General features: G+C 36.9%; 1 protein-coding gene across 1 annotated transcript in view; it reads right to left on the bottom strand.

The window, feature by feature from the left end:
• Positions 1 to 21,949, bottom strand: part of LOC121296995 (hedgehog-interacting protein-like) — a 34,641-nt gene extending 12,692 nt beyond the window's left edge. Inside the window, exons 1-9 of the mRNA XM_041222988.1 lie at positions 21,364 to 21,949; positions 17,043 to 17,238; positions 12,454 to 12,610; positions 10,855 to 11,056; positions 3,813 to 3,964; positions 3,093 to 3,266; positions 2,643 to 2,786; positions 2,111 to 2,232; positions 318 to 441 (exon numbers count right to left, since the gene is read on the bottom strand). Coding sequence (XP_041078922.1) covers positions 318 to 441; positions 2,111 to 2,232; positions 2,643 to 2,786; positions 3,093 to 3,266; positions 3,813 to 3,964; positions 10,855 to 11,056; positions 12,454 to 12,610; positions 17,043 to 17,238; positions 21,364 to 21,630 — 1,538 coding nt within the window. The 5' untranslated portion in view covers positions 21,631 to 21,949. The remainder of the gene's footprint in view (positions 1 to 317; positions 442 to 2,110; positions 2,233 to 2,642; positions 2,787 to 3,092; positions 3,267 to 3,812; positions 3,965 to 10,854; positions 11,057 to 12,453; positions 12,611 to 17,042; positions 17,239 to 21,363) is intronic.
• Positions 21,950 to 22,347: the final 398 nt, after the last annotated feature.

Here is a 22,347-nt window from a genome sequence, read left to right on the forward strand (position 1 = left end):
CCGTCCCATGAATTAATAATAATATCCTACAATGGATCTGTTTTTTTTATGCATTTCAATTTATTGTTTCTGCTTTGATACTTATTTGCCACGTTTAATTACTATGCCGCACAACTTACTATTCCCCACCATCAACCTAGCCCTAGAGGAATATATGTTTAAGCAACTTTGGCTGGAATAGTTAGTAAGAATGACAAATAAGGATCTAAACAGCAATAGAGAATCATACAGACACATATGATAGGATATTTAACCATGGATACTTACAAGCAAAATCATTTTTTGTACTACCTTATTTTTAATTTTTTTTAACTTACCCATTCCTATCCCCGAAGACATAGCTTCCATACAGTCTCCTTGACTGGCAGCCCCTGTATATAAACCCTCCAACTAGAGGAGCACTATTGCTGGATTTCAGTTCAAAGAGTGAAGGTTCGTTTTCTGAAAGACAGAGAAAGAGAGAGAATTAACTTCTTACATCACTATATGTTGTTGTGCCGACTGTGCGTAGTCCTTAATCATAAAATTAAAAAAAAGAAAATGTTCTGTTATTTAAAACTGTAAGCAAGCCATGTCTAGAAATGGAACTTACTTGCCAACAGTTTTTTCTTAGCATCTTAAAAAATACATTTCACCATCTTACAGTAGTCTCTCAGCTGTACTAGTTTTACAATCTCAACTGCTAGATCTGTTTCAAATGGAGCACAGATCCTGCAATTAGAGCTAACTGTGGCAATAAAAGTGGGCACCTCTCCACTTGGAACTGGGTTGGGAGCTCATTAAGAGGCCTAAATTTAAAGAGCTTTACTCAACGAATCATCCCATGGTTAATAATAAACTACTCAAGAATATCTTTAAAAAAATACATACATATTTTGTCTGTTAATTCTAGTTTTGGGTGAATTTTTCCTTTCCAGTAGTATGGAATTGCAAACTGGAACAAAGCCATTCAAAAAGTCAAATAACAGTGTTATCTTTTTTCAAATAATAAGACAACACTAACATATTTGGTGAACCAAGCCACCTTCCTCAAGTTCTTGTTTATTAACTGGACACATTCTGCGGATCACAAGAATATAAAGCGTTACGGTACTTTTTGTTCAACTCTGGTCATCAAAAACAAAAGCTTTAGTGTGCTTACAAAAAGTAATACTAGATGATATAATAATGCCATAGGACATACTTTTAAAATGTTTTAACCTGTGACAACAAAACACATACTGTAACTAAAGCTATTTGCTATGGATACATATTTGTAGCCATTAATTATATCTTAAACGCATATAATCATACACTGAAGCAACTGAATCCCTTGTCTTTGCCAATCCACACTGCTACATGATATCGACAGAGCTGATGCCAAGCACAAAGGCCATAAAGCCGTCTTTTACAGACATCGTACTTATTGGAAAAGTCTGTTGTGGGCTTCTGCATTTTGGTTGTATATGAAAATCAGGTCCAGGGCTTTATGATTGCAAATCTGTATGTAAAGACAGCCAAAGCAATTTTATGGCAGACCAAGTTAAAAGTACATCCCTGCTTATACAATGCAGCTGCTCCAAGCAAAATGATGTATGATATTCTTCACTATATTATCAGATGTTTTCACTGCTAATGCAGGAAAGGCTCATGTTAATGAAGTGTAGAGACTGGGTGACAATAAGACTTTTTCAGGTTTAACAGGATAGATTTCCAATTACCAACGAAGCTGTCTTACTTAATTGGATTAAAACCTACTCGAACCTGCAATCCCCAGGCTATAGGGCACATCCACGTGGAGTGCCTTTGCTGGATGCGTCACTCAGGAGCCCACCAAGTCTTGGCAGTTTGATTAGCTAGTGTGCTCAAACAGAATGAGACTGATATGCTGCAATTTTCTTTAGTAAACAGGTTGATTTAAAAAACAAAAAAAGCTAAACTGTTTGGATACCATCACATCAAAACCAAAACATCCGTATACTGCATATTTATTCCCCCAGGATTTACATACAAAGCTAATGATTTTTCTTTTAGTAAACTAAACATTTCCTGGCTCAGATTACATGAAGTGAAATGTGTTACTGAAGCTCTATCAATTGCACGGACATTCGAAGGTCTAGTCAGAACCTACCATAGTCTTTACCCTTGGATATCTGCAGTATTCTTCTTGCCGTTGAGTTCTTGCTACTTGAGTCTGAGCAAAGTATTAAAAGGCTGCCGTTTATGTCTATCTGACCCTGATCCACAGCACACCTAATGAGAAAAAGCAAATAAAATCAGAAAGAAACACCTGAAGACAATGTGCCTTGCTGTTCATTTCCAGAGAGAACACCTTTGTGTAGGGAAGTTATAGCAATTACTGGCTAACTGGTGAATAGTTGTAACTGTGAACTTGATTACAAGTTCACTGGCTACTATAAAAACAAACAAACTGCTGACGTTTACAGTAAGTGGAATCATTAACAGTACATTTCTGTGAATTTTACATGAGTTCCTAACAGCACAGCCGCCATGAATCACACTACATTATGAGGGAATGGAACAGGTCCATGTTAGTCATGAACAGAAATTAACAAGGTGTTCTCTGTGCAGTGGCAAGTAAGCAATAACACCCTCCTCATCCCCCCTTTCTTAGAGACAACATATAGCACATACCCACTTACCTGCCTGGATTATGAAGTCCATGTGCAAATATCTCAGGTGGCTGATTGGTGCTGTTAAAGTAGGGGTTATTCCTTGGTATAGAATATGGTGCACTGCAACAGTCTGTATCTACATCCACTCTCAGTACAGAGCCTGTAAAATCACTAGAAACATCATATACCTTAGGGGCGCTGTCCTTTTATCAAATCATCAACAACAAAATAGAAAAATAAGCACAGCACAATATATAAAGCTGCAGAGTTTTTAAAACATTTTCCACAACATCAAATAAACTCTGACATTTTAGACCTTGTTTTTTTCTAACTAATGAATTAAAAATGGTCCTGATCAGTGAGACTTTTCTCCATGTAAAAATAGATCAAAACACTAGCTGTAGGGAGCAATACCCCTGACAAACTGGATGTCAATGCTGTGCATACTTTGTACTTGCTGTCAGATAATCGATTTACCTTAATCCATCCATCTCCTCCATGTCATCTAGTGTGATCATCCCATCCCCTAAGAAAATATGCAAGAAGCCATCAGGCCCAAAGAGCAGCTGACCTCCCAGGTGTTTTCTGTGTAGCTCTGCTACCTCTATGAACACTCGCATTGTTCTCGGGTCCACCTGGTTGGGGTTTTTCCTATTAGAGGGAAACCAGTCAGAAAAATAGAAACAAGAAAAGTTGAAAGCAAAAACTTTTTCTTAAAAATAAAATATACTTAAAAAAAAATCGATTCCATTTCCATTTTTTGTTGGTATAGTTAATCTTATTTTTTTTGGTTTTATCTGCCTTTCAATTTTATTTTATTTTATATATACTACAGTGTCCACAGTTTTTACTTTAAACACAGCTTAGGGGGATATACTTTACAATATACTGAAACTACATGCTGTTCTTTGTCAGAAAACATATTAGTAAACATATTTATTTTGATTGTTGCTGTGTGATGTTTTTCACATCACAAAAAAAAGCATAAAACGTCTACAACATTCCTCTGTATTGCACAATAGTTATGTACTTACTGTTTCTGATCTACCAAACAAAACCACATTGCAGACTGTTTCAGCTACAATCATATCTGTTTTTTTTTTAATTTGATTTGGTAGATACTTGAACATGTTTACCCTCAAGAATATAATAATGACACTACCTGGAGAGCACAGACTTGTATTTGTTCTGCAGTACCTGGATACTGTGTATTCCACCACTCTAAGAATGTGGTCGTGTGGTCCAATGGCCCACCGTTCTTGGTTGGTGGTATAGGAGACATACAGCTTTCCATTTTTCTTGTAATTGGGATGGAATGCAAGGCTTAAAAGTCCTCTTTCATCTCCTCCCTGCAGTCAAATGAAAAACACAAAGAATCATGAAGTTAATTATATTCTTTACTGTGTTGCAGGCTGGAACCAAAAAGAGCTCCCCTCTCCCCCTTTCTCTCTCTGTTCTTTCTCTTAGGATAATCTGTGTCCGAAACTTTCTTTTTCTTTTCTCTCCTTGACGACTGCATCAAAAATGATTATAAAACATTTCACTTGAGGCAGTGCACTCTCCTAGCCGGGGCACACACTATTGTCTTGGGCGCTTATCTGTGAGCAGGACCTCTTACTGCCCCATTGTGAAGTGATTTGTGTATGTAATCTTTGGAGGTATCCATGAATACAGGTTTAAGTGGCTAAAAGAATTTATTAGGTTGCTTGTAGTTCATAGAAGACACAAAGGTCCAGAATCTTCAGTCACTTTTAATCCATGCAGAAACCAAAAACCTGAAACATGGGGTTAGCTGCCAACTCCCACTGTCTTGGCAGCCTGTTTAGAAAACAGTTAAAATTGCTTGTGTAATACGTAAACCTTTGTTTTACCCTGGAGGCAACTACATCAGTTGTCACGACTCTGGTGGTCTGTTCATCATAGTTAACTCTAATAAGCAGCTATATCATTTCAGTCTCTGAGCAATGACAATCTTTTTTTTATAGATAAAGCAGAGATGGAATGAGTAGAACGTTAGTCTTTATGTTTAAAAGTATGTTTACAATCTGCACTGGAAATATTTGTTTCAGTGGTTGTTTATTACACTCAAGGCTATGAAACTGAGCTAGCAGGCTCTTGCAGCGATAACACCCTGAATGAATTAGTCTGTACTGCTGTCATGCCATGCTAAATAAAAAGCCTTTTTGACTTTTCATCCATTTGCCATATGTTCCAAAAGAATCTGCAAAGGAATGTATTAACACAGAAGGAACTTCTAGGAAAGAAAAATGCATTTCATACATGTACGCTTTGCTGAACGCATTCAGCTTGACAAGCAGGGGGGAACTCTAACACAAGTAATACCTGTGTAATCAGCTAGGCTTAACCTCAATAAAAGTTTCCTTATTCCAAAACACTGTTCAGAAACATGAGGCACCTGACACATTTGACGGTGCCATAGAAAGTTATGTGTATTAAGTTCTGTTTTTTATTTATCTCCATGACTGGCTAACAAGAAAGCCATACTCATTTGCTCATAATAATACTATGACTGAAACTATTATGCAGTTGATTCACCACTTTTTGTTTTCCCAGCATAAATATAACTATACAAAGCAAACCTAATATGCCATGAACCCCTGTCTGTGGAACCTATTACTTTTAACTTCACGACCACCAAGAAACTGCTGTAAATGCAGTGAAATACTAGTTTTCACTGACAACCCTTCCCATGGTGTAATGAATCACATAGGCTATGACTGATAAATTGTCCTGACAAAGTAATACTAATTTTCCCAAAGGCATAGAAAAATCTACATTGAGCCAACTTTAATTTAAATTGCTTGTATTCTTTAAGAAATTAACCATTTGCAAACCTGCTGATGCACAACAGAAATAAAGATAGATAAATGTGTTTCACTGAAGTTCAACCACACTGCAAACACAGTTTTCCAGTAGAATAAAACTGCAGTTTTTGGACAGTTGACACAAGGTCTAAGTCTGAATTATGGCACTTTAAGTACACAATTACAAAACAAATAAAAAGAAAGATAACTGATGGTTTTTAGTATGTTATTCAGAGCCAGCATTAAATAATTACCCACAGTTATTTTGTATAAAGACGCTATAAGGATAGCTGCGCCATAATTAATATGTAAATAAGTCACACTGTTGGTAGTTACACTGTTGGTATTGGCAGTTCATGTAAAAATGGGTCATTTCTGCGGGTCTCTTTCCATATCCATCAGCCTCTAAGGTGGAAGGTTTAATAAAAGTAATATTCCCTGCACACCATTTCTTTTTCAGTTCTCTGGAAAAGCTTTTAGAATGTGAACCCTCCTTGTTCATTAGGGTCGTGGAGTATCCCTTTATGAAAGTCTTCCCCAGATCAAATTTACAATCAGTTGAAGAGCAGCAGCATTGTGGCCTCACTAGTAGAAATAGTGTTGAAAAAGCCCCCCCCCTCCCCCCCGTGAAATTATAGTTAACTGACCTGTAGTTGGGTGCATTAATCATTATACCTGTCCTGCTATGCAGCTATGCAAAATGATACTAATGTGGTGCACAGAATAGATGTACACACAGCAAAACTTTGCACTATAAATCAAACCACTGGAGTAGAAAAAAAAAAAACAGAAAACTGATAGTTGGAAGAAAATAAATGTAGAATATTTTTCACAAAAAGGAAAGGCATTCCATGCACAGCGAGCTGAAGAAACTACAGAGTGAAATAATTTATCCACCTGTTGACATATTAATGGGTCTTGATTAAATGTGAGGTAAAAAGAAAGAAAACAAACCCTAAGAGAGCTATAAAGGACCTTCAACTTATTCTAAATACTCTGATTTGCAGTTTGTATAATGAAGACTGCAGTTACCGGCACTTGCAGGTAATAAAGCATAAACACGTCGGGTTTATATATTTTACGCTATTATGCTTTGCATAAATCTGTTACATGATAAGTAAGCAAGCATTTCAAGTCACACTTTATGATAAGTACATGTTGGTTAATGTTAGGGTTTGATAAGTATAAATACATGTGGAATGCATTGTGAATGAACATTTACTTTGTATCAGTTCAACAGGGAATCTAATGTTCACGTATTACTATAAAGCCTTTGTGAACTTTTAATAACTGCAGTGTCTGTAATGGACAGAAAAAAAAATAACTTTACTAACCTTCTTTGCAGAAAAAAAAAATGTAACAGCTGTTTTATTCATGTGATAACACAAATAACATTCTAGGAAGTATTTGCTTGTTTTAGAATCATATATTTTTTGTTAAGCGTCTACATAAACCACACTTTAAATTAAATGCCTGTTCACAATGAGAGGTTTAATACGAATAAAGGTAGCAACAGGGTGATATAAGTAAGGCTTTTTAAAATATGAAACTGTATTTAATTTACAAAACAAACTTTAGATTATTATTTTTTTTTTACTATATAAAGTTTTAAGAATTAAGATTATAATTCAAACATACATCTAACATACGCACTGTAGAGATTCAATTTAAATTGTTAGATATTTTGCAAGGATGTGCCAGACACTTTTTAGTTTATTAGCAGTGTTTCCAATGTACTTCTATAAAGAAGTTTCATGTCTCAATTCATCCTGCTAGTCTATTCAAAAAGTCAAACTAAGAAGAACAACTAAGTTCCAACCCACAAAACATACAGCAAAATACCTCAAGGTATCATAACAAACTGTTTGCTTCAACAGAAAAAAAATGGTTTCTGATGCTTTCTACAGAATCCCAAAAGCTGCATTCATCAGTGAAAACTATCTGACAGTTCCAGCTAACCTTTCATTGAAAGTTGACACTTAAAAATCTAACTTTAGTAATTACTGTAAATGTATTGTTTTACAACAACTAGGTTCACCTGTATGTAGTTTGCTACACACATGAAAGTCTAATGGAAATAATTGGCCAAATAAATGCTTTGTGTTTGGTTGGATGATTACGACACCCAGGAAAAAAAACGTTGTTCAATTGCAAAGAAAAGTAAAACAGGGGTTAGCAGGCTCTGTGTGTGGGATAGAGCTGCAATGTCAGAATTAACTGGCAGCCTACTGGAAAAAGAAGCTGGCATTCTGAAATGCGTAACACACAGCTTAGTAATAACAGGGTATGAAGTATACAATTTCAAGGAACACCCACACTGAAAATTATGCTTTCCAAACAGAGCATTGTTTTGGAATAAGTTCGGTTAATTGGCACCAAGGGATCCTGCTGAAGGAAACACAGTACATTACAATCTAAGCATGTGCATGTACAATGATAAAACATTATCTCGTCGCCCCACTCAAGCTCTTAAATTTAAGGATTATCAGCCCTAAATCAGTATAAAGGATAAAGTCCTGTTGATCCATCTTAACTTAGAATAAACAGACAGCTCCTTGTCCACTCAACCCACAAGGATGCTGCTTAATTACAAGCTACAGTACAGCTACCATCTCAAAATAAGACTCTTGGGGCACTGGGGCTTAAGCCACTTATAATTGTCATAATGATTATTTTATCCGCAAACAATTAAGTTTAATGATAAGACGCAGAGCATTTCCAGTGGAGCTGTTGTATGTCCTTTCCACGGGTCTGTTGGCCTCACAATAATGTTTCCTTAAGAAGGCAGCGAGAGGCATGTGTACTACATAAACTTCCTGCCAAAATACCATTCCACTCCTGGACACAATCTAAACAATGCATCCTTTATAAACGATGCGTTTTCAAACTGACTGTTGTAGTATTCACCAATACTATGAAAATATTCAAATATTTACAGCAGCTTTTTTTTTTTAAAGATCTTTTTCATTCCTTGTTCTCACAAGAGCCAAAACCAACGAAATTGCAGGCGACTATTATAGAGAATGTCAACACATTTGTTTTTTGTAAATCACCATATCTGTCTTTGTTTCAACAAAACAGATTTGGCTGTTGTTTTAGCTCTTAATAGGGAAATAGATTAAAATTTAAAAAAGAGATGATTTGGAAGTCTGAAGTTTGAGATTATACCCACCAGGGAACTTCATGTTTATGAATACCACTAGATTGCTTTAATTAATCAAAACACTGTGTGTGTCTTTGGTACATGTCAGCAACGTACAAGTGTTTTTATAACCTTATAACCTCCTTAACATATTCTGTGCATAGTAATCACCTTTAACACAAACACTCGCTTTAAACAAATTTAATGAAATTACACTAACATAAATTAAAATTATGTTTTTAAGAAAGCATTGGATTAAGTATAAATATTTAGGTTTGCCTTTAAATAAAGTCATGTGAAAGTCATTCTACAGGTAACAGACAACTCTGGTTCCCTTGTTGTTCTGCAATAATATCCTTCATCTCCCTTTTTCTATATACATCTATAGCATAATCATAGTTTTGCATCATCTTACAGAATAAACACATTTTACTTCAGGAATGAAACCTGGTGAATAATGTTAAGTTTTTTGTTTTTTTTTAGTTGTTGCCAGTTATTTTTGTTATTTTCTCCCAATCTGATATGCCCAATTATTATTTAGACTCAGCTCAAAGCTAGCACCCCTGCGCTGCCTCAGGAGGGTGAAGATGAACACACTCTGTCCTCCGAAGCGTGTGCTGTGAGCCGACCGCTTCTTTACACACTGCAGATTCACCATGCAGCCACCCAGGAGCTACTGCGCCGGAGGGCAACGCAGCTCCTGGGCAGCTAACAGGCAAGCCCGCAGACGCCTGGCCAGACTACAGGGGTCGCTGGTGTGCGGTGAGCCGAGGACACCCTGGCCGACCTAAACCCTCCCCCCACCCCCCCGGCGACGCTCAGCCAATTGAGCGCCACCTCCTGGGAACTTATGTCCACGGTCGGCTGTGGAATAGACCAGATCGAACCAGCACTCACGTATAGCGCCTTTACTAGATGCGCACCTCCAGAGCCCCGAATAATGTTAAGCTAACATATTGAATTACATACTGCTTTGTAGTTTTCTATATTCAGTTAATGTCGGTTATTAGCAACCCTTATAAAGACAACTTTTGGTTATTAACAACATTTTCCCAGGAACCAATCCCGTCCCATACACTTTAATGTTAATGGAATTCTGATATTAGCAACTGTACACTCCTTATTGACAACTTTATTACTAGTTGCCAGGGCTACAGAGTGCACTTGCATGATTTATGCGCATACTTCATGCAGCTTTTATAACACACTGACTTTGCAACTGCATATTTACTGGCTACGAAGCTGCATGCAAAATTGAAATGTATTTACAGCAGGAGGTGGTACATTGTAAAAAGCAGAAAACGTTATACAAGTTCTTATTTTAAAATTGTGTTCTTACAGGACAACTGTAGTACTACTTAAGTCTACTCCCTTTTTTTATTTTTCACATGGGTGAAGAAAACAGTTCTATGCTATCTTTAACACTATAACATTTAAAACACATGTATTTCAGTGCCACATTTGTACAACTGCAGTAGGGCTATATATCGTTGTTCCATAAAAATACACTTAAACAGGGGAATTTCGCTTACTGGCAACTTTTGGATAATGACAACTTTTTGCTGGGATAGGTTGTTAATAAGCGGCATTGACTGTACTTTACAAAAAACTGATAAAAATATAACAAGGTGACATTATGGCTTCCGGTTGACTTTTGCGATATAGTCTTGTAGTTTCTTTGATTACATGATGTTAAATAAAAGATCTATATTATGTTAAAATAGTTTTAAAACAATAATTATGTCTCAATCCTAAAATTCTAGGTGATGCAAAACTTTATGCTGTACTATAAAACCTATAATTAGGATGATCTGTAGAGAATGAACCTCTGCGGGTATCAGACATTGAATAACCTGGATATAGACCCCTTTCAGATGGTCACTTGAGTGTTATCACTGTCAGCAGGTATGACCGTATTACTACAGTCAAACTTTATTTAAATTCCTGCAACTGCTAATTTACTGGTGACCAGTAATGTTTGTGAATTAATATTGAACAAGGTGCAACTACTACAAATTATATAACATAGTACTTCTCAAGTTTTATTGTGAAATTGGCTCTTACAATATGGACTTTGGATTGAGCCGTATGTACTATACTTCCTTGTGTACAACCTATGACAATACAATTACCTATCAAATAGTTTGTAACCAAGCATCATTCTTTATTGAAACCCTGTTTGTGTTGTAATGCTTCATTCTTATTGTATTATTCACTGTGGAATGCATGAGAAGAGGTTTTAGTTGACATCGTCTTTTGAAGGAGTGCCTACCTTTATTCCATTTTGGACAAGCTTGTGGATATCCAGAAAGGGCTCTTTGATCAGTTCCATGTCTGGTGTCAGAATCCTCACAAAACCCTCCTTTTCCAGGATGAAGAGCCGCTGAGATCCATCCCCGCAGTTCACAATTCCGACAGGTTGCCTCAGGCCTCGCAGCATCTCATGAACACAGTAACAATTGTGCTTGTGTTTTCTAAACAGAAAATGTGAATATCCAGTTACATAAAAGAAAGAAAAAAAGAAAAACATCTTACCGGTAGTTGCCTTCACTCAATGAAACATTACTTAAAGTGTAATATTCCCTTTTGTGAGAGTACAGAAAGCCTAATTTCATTGAATTTGAACATAATTAAATAGTTTTGTGCAGGTATAATGAAGTTTAGGGTTACATAAAAAGCTTAAAAGACAATAGGTGTAATACTGTCTTTAGCAATGTTTCTGCTGTTAACAATTACCTAGAAATGCCAGCACCCACTGGGATTTCTATACAAGGTCAGCTTATCAATGCAATGCATTTGAAAAAAAAAAAAAAGTACTTGACTATCATTATTAACACGATTAGTTTCTAATGTGAGATCTCTGAATGAATGGAAACAGATTTTATTTAGAGCTGTTTTCTGGCTAGAATGGATTGAAACGTACTCAAAGTAAATCTGAAAGCAGATACGCTACATCTTTTAACGAAAAGGATTACAATTTTAAAGTGGAAGGTCTAATTAGGAACAATTGTACATCTGCATGTGAGATGCACAGCTTTGTTGTACACATCAGATATTTGGGGTCTTCATTATTTTATGTATTCTCTGTATGCTATTAAGCAGACCCCTGCCAGGAGAGGCAGGGCTTGAAGAACCACCAAGGACTCCCACCAGATCTGTGCCTGCCGATAGCAGTGTTGCATCAGCACCCAGCCATACGACTGCTGTGTAAGACCAGTGTAATTATCACATTTTCTCTTCTTTTCCTCAAGAAGCCGACTACTAACCCAGACTCCGAGAAATGCAGCCTCCTACTGTATGACACTGAGACAGAAAACTTGTCATATCTCCAGCTCAGATTTCCCCATCTGATTTTCAGAGTGTGAATTAATTTCTTCTCTCAAAGTTACTAATACAGGAGGTCAGTGCATTAGTGCAATACTAGCCTGGTGTTTAGAGCCACTCTGTAAGGACTTTCATTGTCAGTCAAACTTGCTGTAAGTCACACTGAGTCAACAAGTACTTTACTAATGTGAACTGTTCATTTTAAGGTCACACTTTAAAATATGTGCTTGATCATGACGGTTCTTAGGGCTTATAATGGAAAGCATCAAGAGTTTATGTTTACTCAGTGTTAAAACACACATTTCTTAATATATAATTATACAATAACACTTTTTATAAAGTGTTACCCCTTTAACATTTTAGTAAGTGTAATTAATTCAGCAACAGTGGTGTTTTTAGGTTATTTTTGTAACAGAATGACTAGACAGAACAAAGCATCTGCATTGCACAGATTACACAGATGTTAGCACAGATTTATACAATTGGCTGTCATAAACACAGCCAATTTTTTTTTATTCTAAATCAAACAGTATGTATCTTTATGAACCTGTTCATCTCTTCTACTTTTTCATAATCTTCCATCTGGTCTAAATAGTTAGAGGCTGGCCCCCGCACTTGTTTTCTGGGAAAATCTGGAAAGCACAAACCGCTATCTCTTCTTCCAAAATACAGGCAGAACTCATCCACATCAGCTTGGAATAATTCTATGAAAAAGGATAAACAAAAAAAAAATGGTTACACTTGGTGTTTGCAGTTGAAAATCTCACAGAGGGAAAATATTCTACCTTGTAATTTATAGGAGCAAAATAGTAGCAATACTGTTGTTGTTGTTGAAAAAAAGGGAAGCACTTGGAACATTAATCTTTTCATACTGTACACAGTAAATACTCAGTTTCAAAGGATTTTCTAGTGAAAACATCAACATCTTACCCAAGCATGGAAGCCAGGAAATCCTGTCTTAAATCTCAGCTAGTTAGTGACTTAGTGAGTGACCCTGGGGCAAGTACCTACCTACACCTGTCTCAATGGTGCTCTTTAAAAATATGGGCCTACACTAATAGTGCACTCTAGACCTAATTCAAGTTTTAATTCTTTTTTTTATTCTGGTGTGCTCTTAATTGTTTTTTTTTTTTTTTCCAGACATTAGTTAGACTGGCAAGTGATTTGACCAAAAAAATGATTACCTAAAACAGAAAACTGGTAAAACAATAATTCATAATTTAAAAACAAAGAAAAAGGATCACAAAGCTAATCTCGTAATGTTTCTGTTTGAAAAATCGGTAATCTTATCATAATGAAACATAATTAAACTACGTTTAGAAACAACTACATTTAGAAACGATTTCCATTACATGAGAGTAGGTGTTAAAACTTCATGCTGATTTGAACTCGGCTCTCGCCAAGCTAAGCACCAACTAAGACGTAGCTTTACAGTAAACTAATGTGATCCATCTGCATCTCCATCCATTTGTGTTTCTTTCCATCTGATGATGTAGATATCCTTTTGCCTGGTGTTGATGGCTGAAGTGTAATGCTGGCTCAAGGGATCAGCTTATTTTGCCTCCCCAGCGCATCAGCACACACAATGGCTGCGATGCTGGCTCCGGGGAGCAATCACAGTGCGGTCTCCCCATCACAACAGCATGACAACCATCTGGATTGAGCTAAGTAGGGTACATCTCTGGGGTTTTCAAGTGGGCACCTCCCATCCTCTGTGTTTCGTCGACTAGCCCACGACACCTCATGAGGGCTCAACAGTGATTCTGGCGTCCCAGCATCACCCCCCTCCGTCCCCCACTCAACTCAGCCCAGCTTACTTACTCGTACATTAGCGTTACTTTCTTTCTATTGTGCTTGAGATCCCCAGCCACAGCCAGTTGCTGCTCCTTTCTGCTGCTTCAGATAAGTTCTTCACTGTGCGACGTAGCTCTTGGCCACTGAACCCGACATCTCTGAGAAACCGGGTTGTAGAATGTGCCACAAATCCTCGACAACCCACCTCCACTGGGTAAACCTGGACTCTCCATCCTCGCTGTTCCGCTTCAGCAGCTAGCTGAGCATACACCTCACCCACAGCATCCTCCCATGGCACTGTTAACTCTACCAGATGAACAAGCCGTGCTGATCCAGACTACAAGACAATGTCTGGTTGAAGGTTAGTGGTGGCAATCTCAGGTGTAAATATAAGCTGTTGACCAACATCTGCCAGCATTTTCCAGTCTCTAGCTGCTTCCAGTTGTCCTGGGCGAGGCATGTTTTAACACCTTTTCTTGGTGGTTGGCTAAGACCCACCTTACACACTGTCAAAATGTGCCGTAATGTTGCAGGTGATGAACACAAAGGACATGCGGGATCTTCACCCACCCAGAGGTTTAGGTTCTGTGGTGATGGGAGAATATCATATGTTGATCTGATGAGGAAACTGATCCTGTTCAATTTAAATACATATAATACGCTTTTGAATATCAATCATATTATCCTCATTTTAGGACAATGCTGATGACGGTACAACAATCCAAATAGGCTTTAACAGGCACAAGTGAACTAAAGGCAACCTCAGAAATATCAGTTCCCCTGTCTAAACTCTCAGAGGAGGAGTACAAATATACCAGTGATAAAAGCATTAACACGACCTAAGGTTTTCCTTTGATTGCAAACTGAAAAGAAGGCAGACTTAATAAAAGTCAGATAGTAAAGCACAACAATCTAAACAGAAAACAATGATCTTAAAGCTTTATTTTATTATCTGCGGAAACTCACAGCCATCCACTCATTGGTCAATCAAGCAAGCAATCTAGGACACCCAGGTTTCCAAACCAAGCTAAAAGCACAAGTTTGCAGCTGAGGCAGAAACCTCAGCCATTATGGCAGTCTACGGCTACCTGCTTTGTCATGTACTAGGGGTGTGAAAATCCTTTGTGTATCTATGAATTATGATTCTTTACATTCTATATTGTACCATAATAGAGGTATGCATCGTTTGTATTATGATACAAGACAAAAAACACAACATTGCTCTAGAGTGAAGATCTTATCTGATCTTACTATGTAATATGTAATATCATGACATGAGTACCGTCATACCTGTATAACGCACCTTACTTTACAATACTACTGCATTGCAATTCTATGCTAAAGATCTAACTTTGTGTAAGGAAGTTAAATCTAGTCCAAAATTAATGAAGCGTGAGTCAAACAAACCTTCTTGTAATTAAACCCTAACCTAATTGATACATCGACCAGTTGTTACAGTCTACCATCCCAGATATTCTTTTTTTTGTCCTTCTAATCTTCTTGAAATGTAGAGATGAAATTTCCAAATAATAATAATTTAGGGCAATTCACTTTCCCAATATCATGTATTTTATCTTTTATATCATAAAGTTTTGAATTTCAATTTAAGAAAATAGTTTTGAAACAAATGCAGGCATCTTATCAGTAGGTTACATAATGCAGAGATATGAATGGGGCTGCATTTACGCTGATGGGCAGCGATTTGTAATCTGCAACAGCAGTATCACACTTGTCCATTGAGATACATTAAAAAAGTAACACCTAAAAGTATTTTAAAGTTAACCAAAAATGATGAGACAACTCGGTATGATAATTTGGATGCAATGTAATACATTTTGTTTCCCTAAATATCATTACTATTTACCAACTTTAATATAGTAATACTATTTTAAATGCCTGTCTACACGTCACTACAAATGCTGATTTGCGTTTGTGGAGGCAGAGAAATGACCTTCCACCCAACATTGTGGTTTTTTACTGGCACAATTAAGGCGGCTGTCAGCATCTACTTCTGTCAACAAAAAAATAGTTGTGCCTTAGGCTTAAAAAAACAATAGCTTTTCTTATAAGACCTCTCTGCTTCCAAAAGCACTTATAGTTGAATTGCTGAGATTACTAACATATGACAAATTTAAAAACAAATACAGTATATCAGGGCTTTGCACACACAGTCTGCAAGTCAATTTTTTCTCCTTTTTTTCACTGCCCAAAATCTCTGTCCACATCCCAGTGCTAAAGTTATCCTTCCATCTGGTTATCTTCCAAGACAACTTGGGTGGCCACCCAAAGCACTTGACATCTTGATGCACTTCAGCAGTTTTACATATACACAAACTTTGTAGAAAAATAAATTTGTCATTCGTCACCACATATGTTGATCTGGGGAGTGAGGTTCCTGTGGCTCCGGCTCCTGTGCTTCTCAGTGCTCTATGTCTCTCTTCTCATTTCTGCTGCAGATTAGTTCCTGCTCTTTTTTATTCTTTAAGCAATAATTTATAAGAAAACATAAATGATCAGGTCGCCAGTGGTAGTAGCTGGGAGTTAGCTAATACTGAGCGCTGAGGCACTGTGGTGTACTGTGGAATATCTCCTTTCATTTAGCGCTGAATATATCCGTAGATCTGATCTGTTATGACTGCTTAGCATGCAGACTTGGCAAATGCGATCCATTACCACTTACACTATGGGGAATGTGATAAAGAGCAAGAACCAGCTGTATTACGAAAGCCTTAGTTACAAAGAAATGCTCAGTGGCTTACAAATACAATAATAAAACAATGACTAGAATATGGACAAACTATAAACTAAACCAATAGGAGAGAGGCGATATTCAAGGATTTTTTGTGCAGGTAATGAATAACAGGTCATGAAAAACGACATTAAAAAAAGAAAAAATTCAAAAAGTCTTTTCCGCTGGGAGGCTAACCTGAAAACTGCAAGTAGAACTAATTAACTTTATCACCCACTTCCAATTTCCACAAGTTTCTACATTATTAAACCATTCCATTTGCACTACAGAAAACAAAATATGAAGTCACCAGTGACAGGGTCATGTTTGTTTGTTTTTCTAAATCAACGGTGCTTATTCTGCTATGAAATATGATAAAGGTGCTTTCCAGATGCAGGGTTTGTTTAACAACATGACTGAGGATAAAGTTTTAGAGAGCTGTGTTTCTGAATTGGATAACGCCCACATTGCATCATCATCATCATCATCATCATCATCATCATCATCATCATCATCATCATCATCATCATCATCATCATCATCATCATCATCACCTGGTATCAATAACCGGGCAAACATTTCTCTCCTATAGTTCCACTTTAATGCCGTATTACCTGGTATGTGGCCTCTGCAGGCATAGTAGAACTCTCTGCAATAGTCGTTGCACAGCAAGGGCAGAACCGGCTCTCTATCAGCAGCATCCTCTACATCAGGCGAATTAAACAAATTCTGAGCCTGTGGTGAGCAGCGTGCACACTTGACTTCTTCCAGCAGCTTTGCACATTCTGTATTGTTGGTAACAGAAAATATCTGAAAGCAACAAACCAGAAACAAGTAAACAAATGACTGTGTGCACTTATAAAAAAAAAAACCAAAAACCAAAAACCAAAAAAAAACTGACCTGTTGTAAAAGAGAGAAAAGGAGGGAGAGAGGGAGATAGAGGGAGGAGGGTAGAGATACAATAGCCATTTTTCACAGATTAAATATTATAAAAACAAAACAAGGCAACAATTGTACACATTTTTACATTGTATAAACCCCCTAATTGTGGCTTGAATAAATCCTGTTTGATAGCTACAGCAGGCGCTAGTCTAGGTTTAAGTAGTTTCAGTGGTTCCCAAATAAAGAAAGAAAGAAAAGACCCCATTGGAAATGAGATGCTGTGTCTCACCTAGTTAGTGTAAATAGTGACGTAGGAGCAGGTACATTAACTATCTACAGCAATATTAAAATAAACATTATAGTTATTTTATGATGCTATTTCAGACCCTCTCTCAGGTTTTCCTTATACATTAAGGTGTTACTCAAAATTACAACCTCCTCCAAATCTTGTTGTAAAATGTTATAATCTAGCTGGAATGTGTGCACACAGGAGCCATCGTATCCTGAGATGTTTTTCGTTAATTATATAATATTGGCATATTGCCATACTTTCCACTGGTATGGTTATATTTTTTGTTTGATTACTACAATAATATATCGAGATTGTATTAGTCACAGCAACTGTGCATCATTGCGGCACACTGGTAGACTGTGTGCCCTTATACAGTCAATGTATATCTTAGGCGGATTGACTTACATGGACTAAAACAAAATCCAAAGGTTTTCATTCCTCCTTTACCAGCTGTTACCTGGGAGGGTCCTCACCCTCCTTTTATTATATCGATCCCCTTGTTTTGCACAAAGACAAGATCCTATAGAAGGGAGTTATTCTCACCATTTTTGGAATGTGTTTTTGGTCACGAAACAAAAGATTAAGCAGTGGGATTCAATAAATTATCTGAAATTAAATACAATATTATCCTCTTTCCAAATCCATGCTGTTCCAACACAGCAGGCTGGTAACACTTTGCACTGTGTGAGGTCCACAGTGTAAATACCCATTTGGAGATAGACAGAGCCATCATTCTAGCTTTGGTATCAACAAATCAACAGTCTGACGAAGTCAATTAAACTTGCTTCTGGCCAATCCTGCAACATTGGCCTTTTTTGCATTGGCCAGGCACACAAGAAGAGCTGCTTCTTCTTCACTCAACACTAAACGAAAACCTCATCTGTAAAACTTGTAATATCAAAAAGGGGAAGGGTTTTTTACACAATATAGAAAAAAGATATATAAACTAGCTTTTATACATTTTACATTATGTTTGGAGTGCTGTTATGTAACATGGAAAACAAAATATCATAACATTATAGTTACAGTAACACATTAAAACAAGGCTGCTACAACATCTGCAGCAAATGTGTCATCTTCTGTCATTCTATACTGATGTAACATTGTGAGACTTGTAATAGGATCAAGATTAATGCTGTTGCACGTAAAAAGAGTGAGAAGCATGTTTGGATTGTCAACAAATATAAGGGTGATTTTTTCTTTCTTTCTTGAGATCACCTTAAAACTGGTATGATTGCATCCCATGGACCTCCCCCCTACTAACTGACACTTATTAAGCAGAAACATTCTGGGTAGAAATCAATCACATAGCTGTTATTGCGGGCAGTAGATTTTAATAATACTTTTTTTATAAAAATATAAAAAATATTTTAAAAAATAAACACTGTTTTTCATTAAATATAATGTACTGTAATTCAATTAAAACAGTAGATACAATGCAAAAAAACTCAATATACTGGCCTTGTGCAACTGCATATTTTAACACAGTCACTTAGCTGTTAAAACATGAAGAGCAGGACACAGATTTTTTGGTGTGCTGCATTACTGGATTATGTCATTACAATACCTCTATCAAAAGACCAATATGTAAAGTGATCATTGTACAGGGGCAGCTGTTAAAGAGACCCCAGGATGAGTTATTTGTTTAGTTGAATCTGCACAACAATAGCTTTTGTCTGCGAAATTGCCAGAGCAAACATATCAATGTACAAGGACACACTTGAAAACAATTACTTGTCACCCATTCTTTGACAGCAGCCAGAGCTGTGAAACAATCTCAGGCAGTGGAACTGCAGAGCACCCTGGCCATTAAAAAGGCTGTGAGGAACCTGTTGTTGTAAAAATAAATAAATATGATTTGTTTGTTTATTGCATATGTCTAACTAAGGTCATTCCTATCAGTAGTTTTTATTTGTATTATTATTGTTGCTGTTTTTTTTTTTTATATCCTCCAAATATCACTGCAAGTGAAAGTGAAAAGCTGCAGATGAAAAGCCTACAGTAAGAAATCGTTCGCCCATCTGGGAATAGAATGGGAGCAGGACAAATGCTCTCTCAAAGGCATGAACAGTTGGACAGCGCTAAAGACCGAGGGAGAATGATGTTCTCCAGTTTCACCCATTAGTGAACCAACTAACAAACACAATGGTGTTGTTGTTATTCTTTTGCCATAAGCAACAGGGCTCTGTGTGTGGGCAGCAGTTTAGTGGGGAGGAGGATAAGCCGACCCCTTTTTGTCCTATTGATTTTTCCCTGTTTGCATGACTTGAGCAAATTAAATGATGCAATATGGCTTTTTGTCACAAAACAAAGTGAGAGATACCACCCAGACACATATGTTGATTCGTAGAAGCTGTTTACATGAGAATAGAGGGAAATCTACTGTGAACTGAGCATAAAAATCCAATTCAGGCTGCATATTTTCTTTTCTATAACCTTTGGGCCAGCAATGCTGAAACTTTTTTTTTCTTTAGTTTACATTTGGTTTTCTTCACAAAACTTGTCAACTAAACTGTTGTAGCTGTGGTCTTTTTCATAAAATAAAATAAATACAATATATAAAGCAGGGGGTGAATTTTTATTTACACCAGTGCTGAGCAAATTAAAGCAGTTCCTCAATACCAATATTAATCAGTCCATAATTATTTGCATTTAATCACTGTTGCTTACAGTGAGGTTAAAGTTAGGGTTAAGGTTTCCCAGTAATAACTCTTAATAATGAATGGTTTTGGTTAGGTTGGAGCTACCACTAAGGTAATTAAATAACACTAGGGGTATGTAACATTAGTGGTGTAAATAGTAAACAATCATACCATATTGCCATTGTTCAGTACATGTAAAGCTTTACCATGTTAAATGTCCTATCTGTGCTATACTTTATATGCAGTGTTTTGTTTTCACATGGCAACCTCTTGCAACTTTCAGACTTCACATAGTTTCTGACAACACATTTAATTTAATAACTTTTGAATGCCATCTATACACATATTGGATTGTGTAAAAAACAAACAAACAAAAAAAAAAAAACATAATAATTATTACATCTCATGCATAAAATCAACAAATAATACAGTTGTCAATATTCTTGTTTAAACTCATTGTCATAATGCCAAACTTTTTTTTTTTAAACTGTTCACATTGGACATGCATGACCTAGGCTGCAGTGTTTAAGTGTATTTGAAAACGAATCAACCGAAGGCTATTTTCGTTCTATTGCTCTCATACACAGTGGAAATACCATGTGCTGTGTTTCAAAAGTCCAACGCAATCGCTTTTCCGTGATGACTGCTTTATTTTTTCACACTTCCTTTGACAGAACAACAACTAACTTGCCAGCTTTGCACACTGCTTCACTAAAGTCTGCATGATTTGGACGTTATAACGCAGGTCTACGGCAGAAAACGATAACCATGGAAACACTTGAACGCTTTGGACACGCTCGTCTGACCTAGGAAAGTCTCGCTCTGTACAAAGTACCAAGCATCCCTTACCCTATCAGCACTTTTCATATGCGGAGTGTAGTGCTTTGCTTGTAATAACGACACGATCTAACTGATCATGTAGTTCATACACTGAATTACAACATATCAGTGGAAAATATTAATATTGTCAGTTATTACCATCAGTGGAGTTCTGTCGCCTATCATAACACTTTCATTATAGGTAACCGGAGGTCAACATCTCTCATTTCGCCAAAATATAGTGACTTGACTTTCTTCTTGCTATAATTCAGCCAGGCGGGTTTTAGTGTCATACATACCCTCGCATCCCGAAGGTGCAGGTTCTGATGGGCACTTCTGGTGTAACAGCAGGACTGCCGCGGGTAGAACGTGTGACAAATCTCCGCGCCGCGGCTGCCGTCCACTGACAAGTGTCTCTCTCTCTTCTTCAGACGCCTTGGTGTGCTTCCATCCAGACATCTCCTCCTTCTTGGACCAATTTCACCTTTTTCACCAAACTTTGCATCACCACTCTCCCAGAAATTAACTGCAACTGCCAATACCAGAAGGAATTTCAAATGCACCATCTTCTTCTTCTTTTTTTTTAAATAAGTAATTGCAATTTTGTTTAGCCTTATTTGATCAAAAATAATAAACACTCACACACACACACATATAAAAAGTGTATTACAAATAGAAGTAAAAACGTAAATAATACTTTTAAATAAATTAACGCAAGTGCTGGTTATGATGGAATAAAAAAAAATCTGTTATGTTAAAAAAAAAAAAAAAAGAACTTGTGATGTCAGTTTAACTTTCCTGAAGTTAAATGCTAGGACTCCACAGTGGTGGTGCGTTAAGAAGGTAGCACTGTGACTCTCTCTCTCTCTCTCTCGTTCTTTCTAGATCTACAGAAATGTTCACATGTTTCTTTTTGCTCTTTTCTGCTTCTTTTAACTAGCGCGCGAGGACAGCAGCGAGCCCGGTGACGTAACATCGACAACGGGAGCGCGCCCTCTGCTTACCATTGGGAGGGGGCTCAAACACAAGGGGATGGGTCCCCAAACTAAAAAAAAAAGGGTTGAAATTAGGCTGAAACCGACATAAACTCGCGCGACCATCTCCTTTTTGGTTTATTATTTTTAGACCAGGTGTTTTGTTTTGCATCTTTTTCATGTGTTAAAAAGGTTTTGCTCTACTGATTACCCTACAAGAGGGAGTTATCGGCAAAATGGTTAATGGTCTCAATTTAACTTTAGTCGATATTGTATATATATATATATATATATATATATATATATATA

This window comes from Polyodon spathula, chromosome 2, assembly GCF_017654505.1.
Source record: "Polyodon spathula isolate WHYD16114869_AA chromosome 2, ASM1765450v1, whole genome shotgun sequence".
NCBI classification, from domain to species: domain Eukaryota; kingdom Metazoa; phylum Chordata; class Actinopteri; order Acipenseriformes; family Polyodontidae; genus Polyodon; species Polyodon spathula.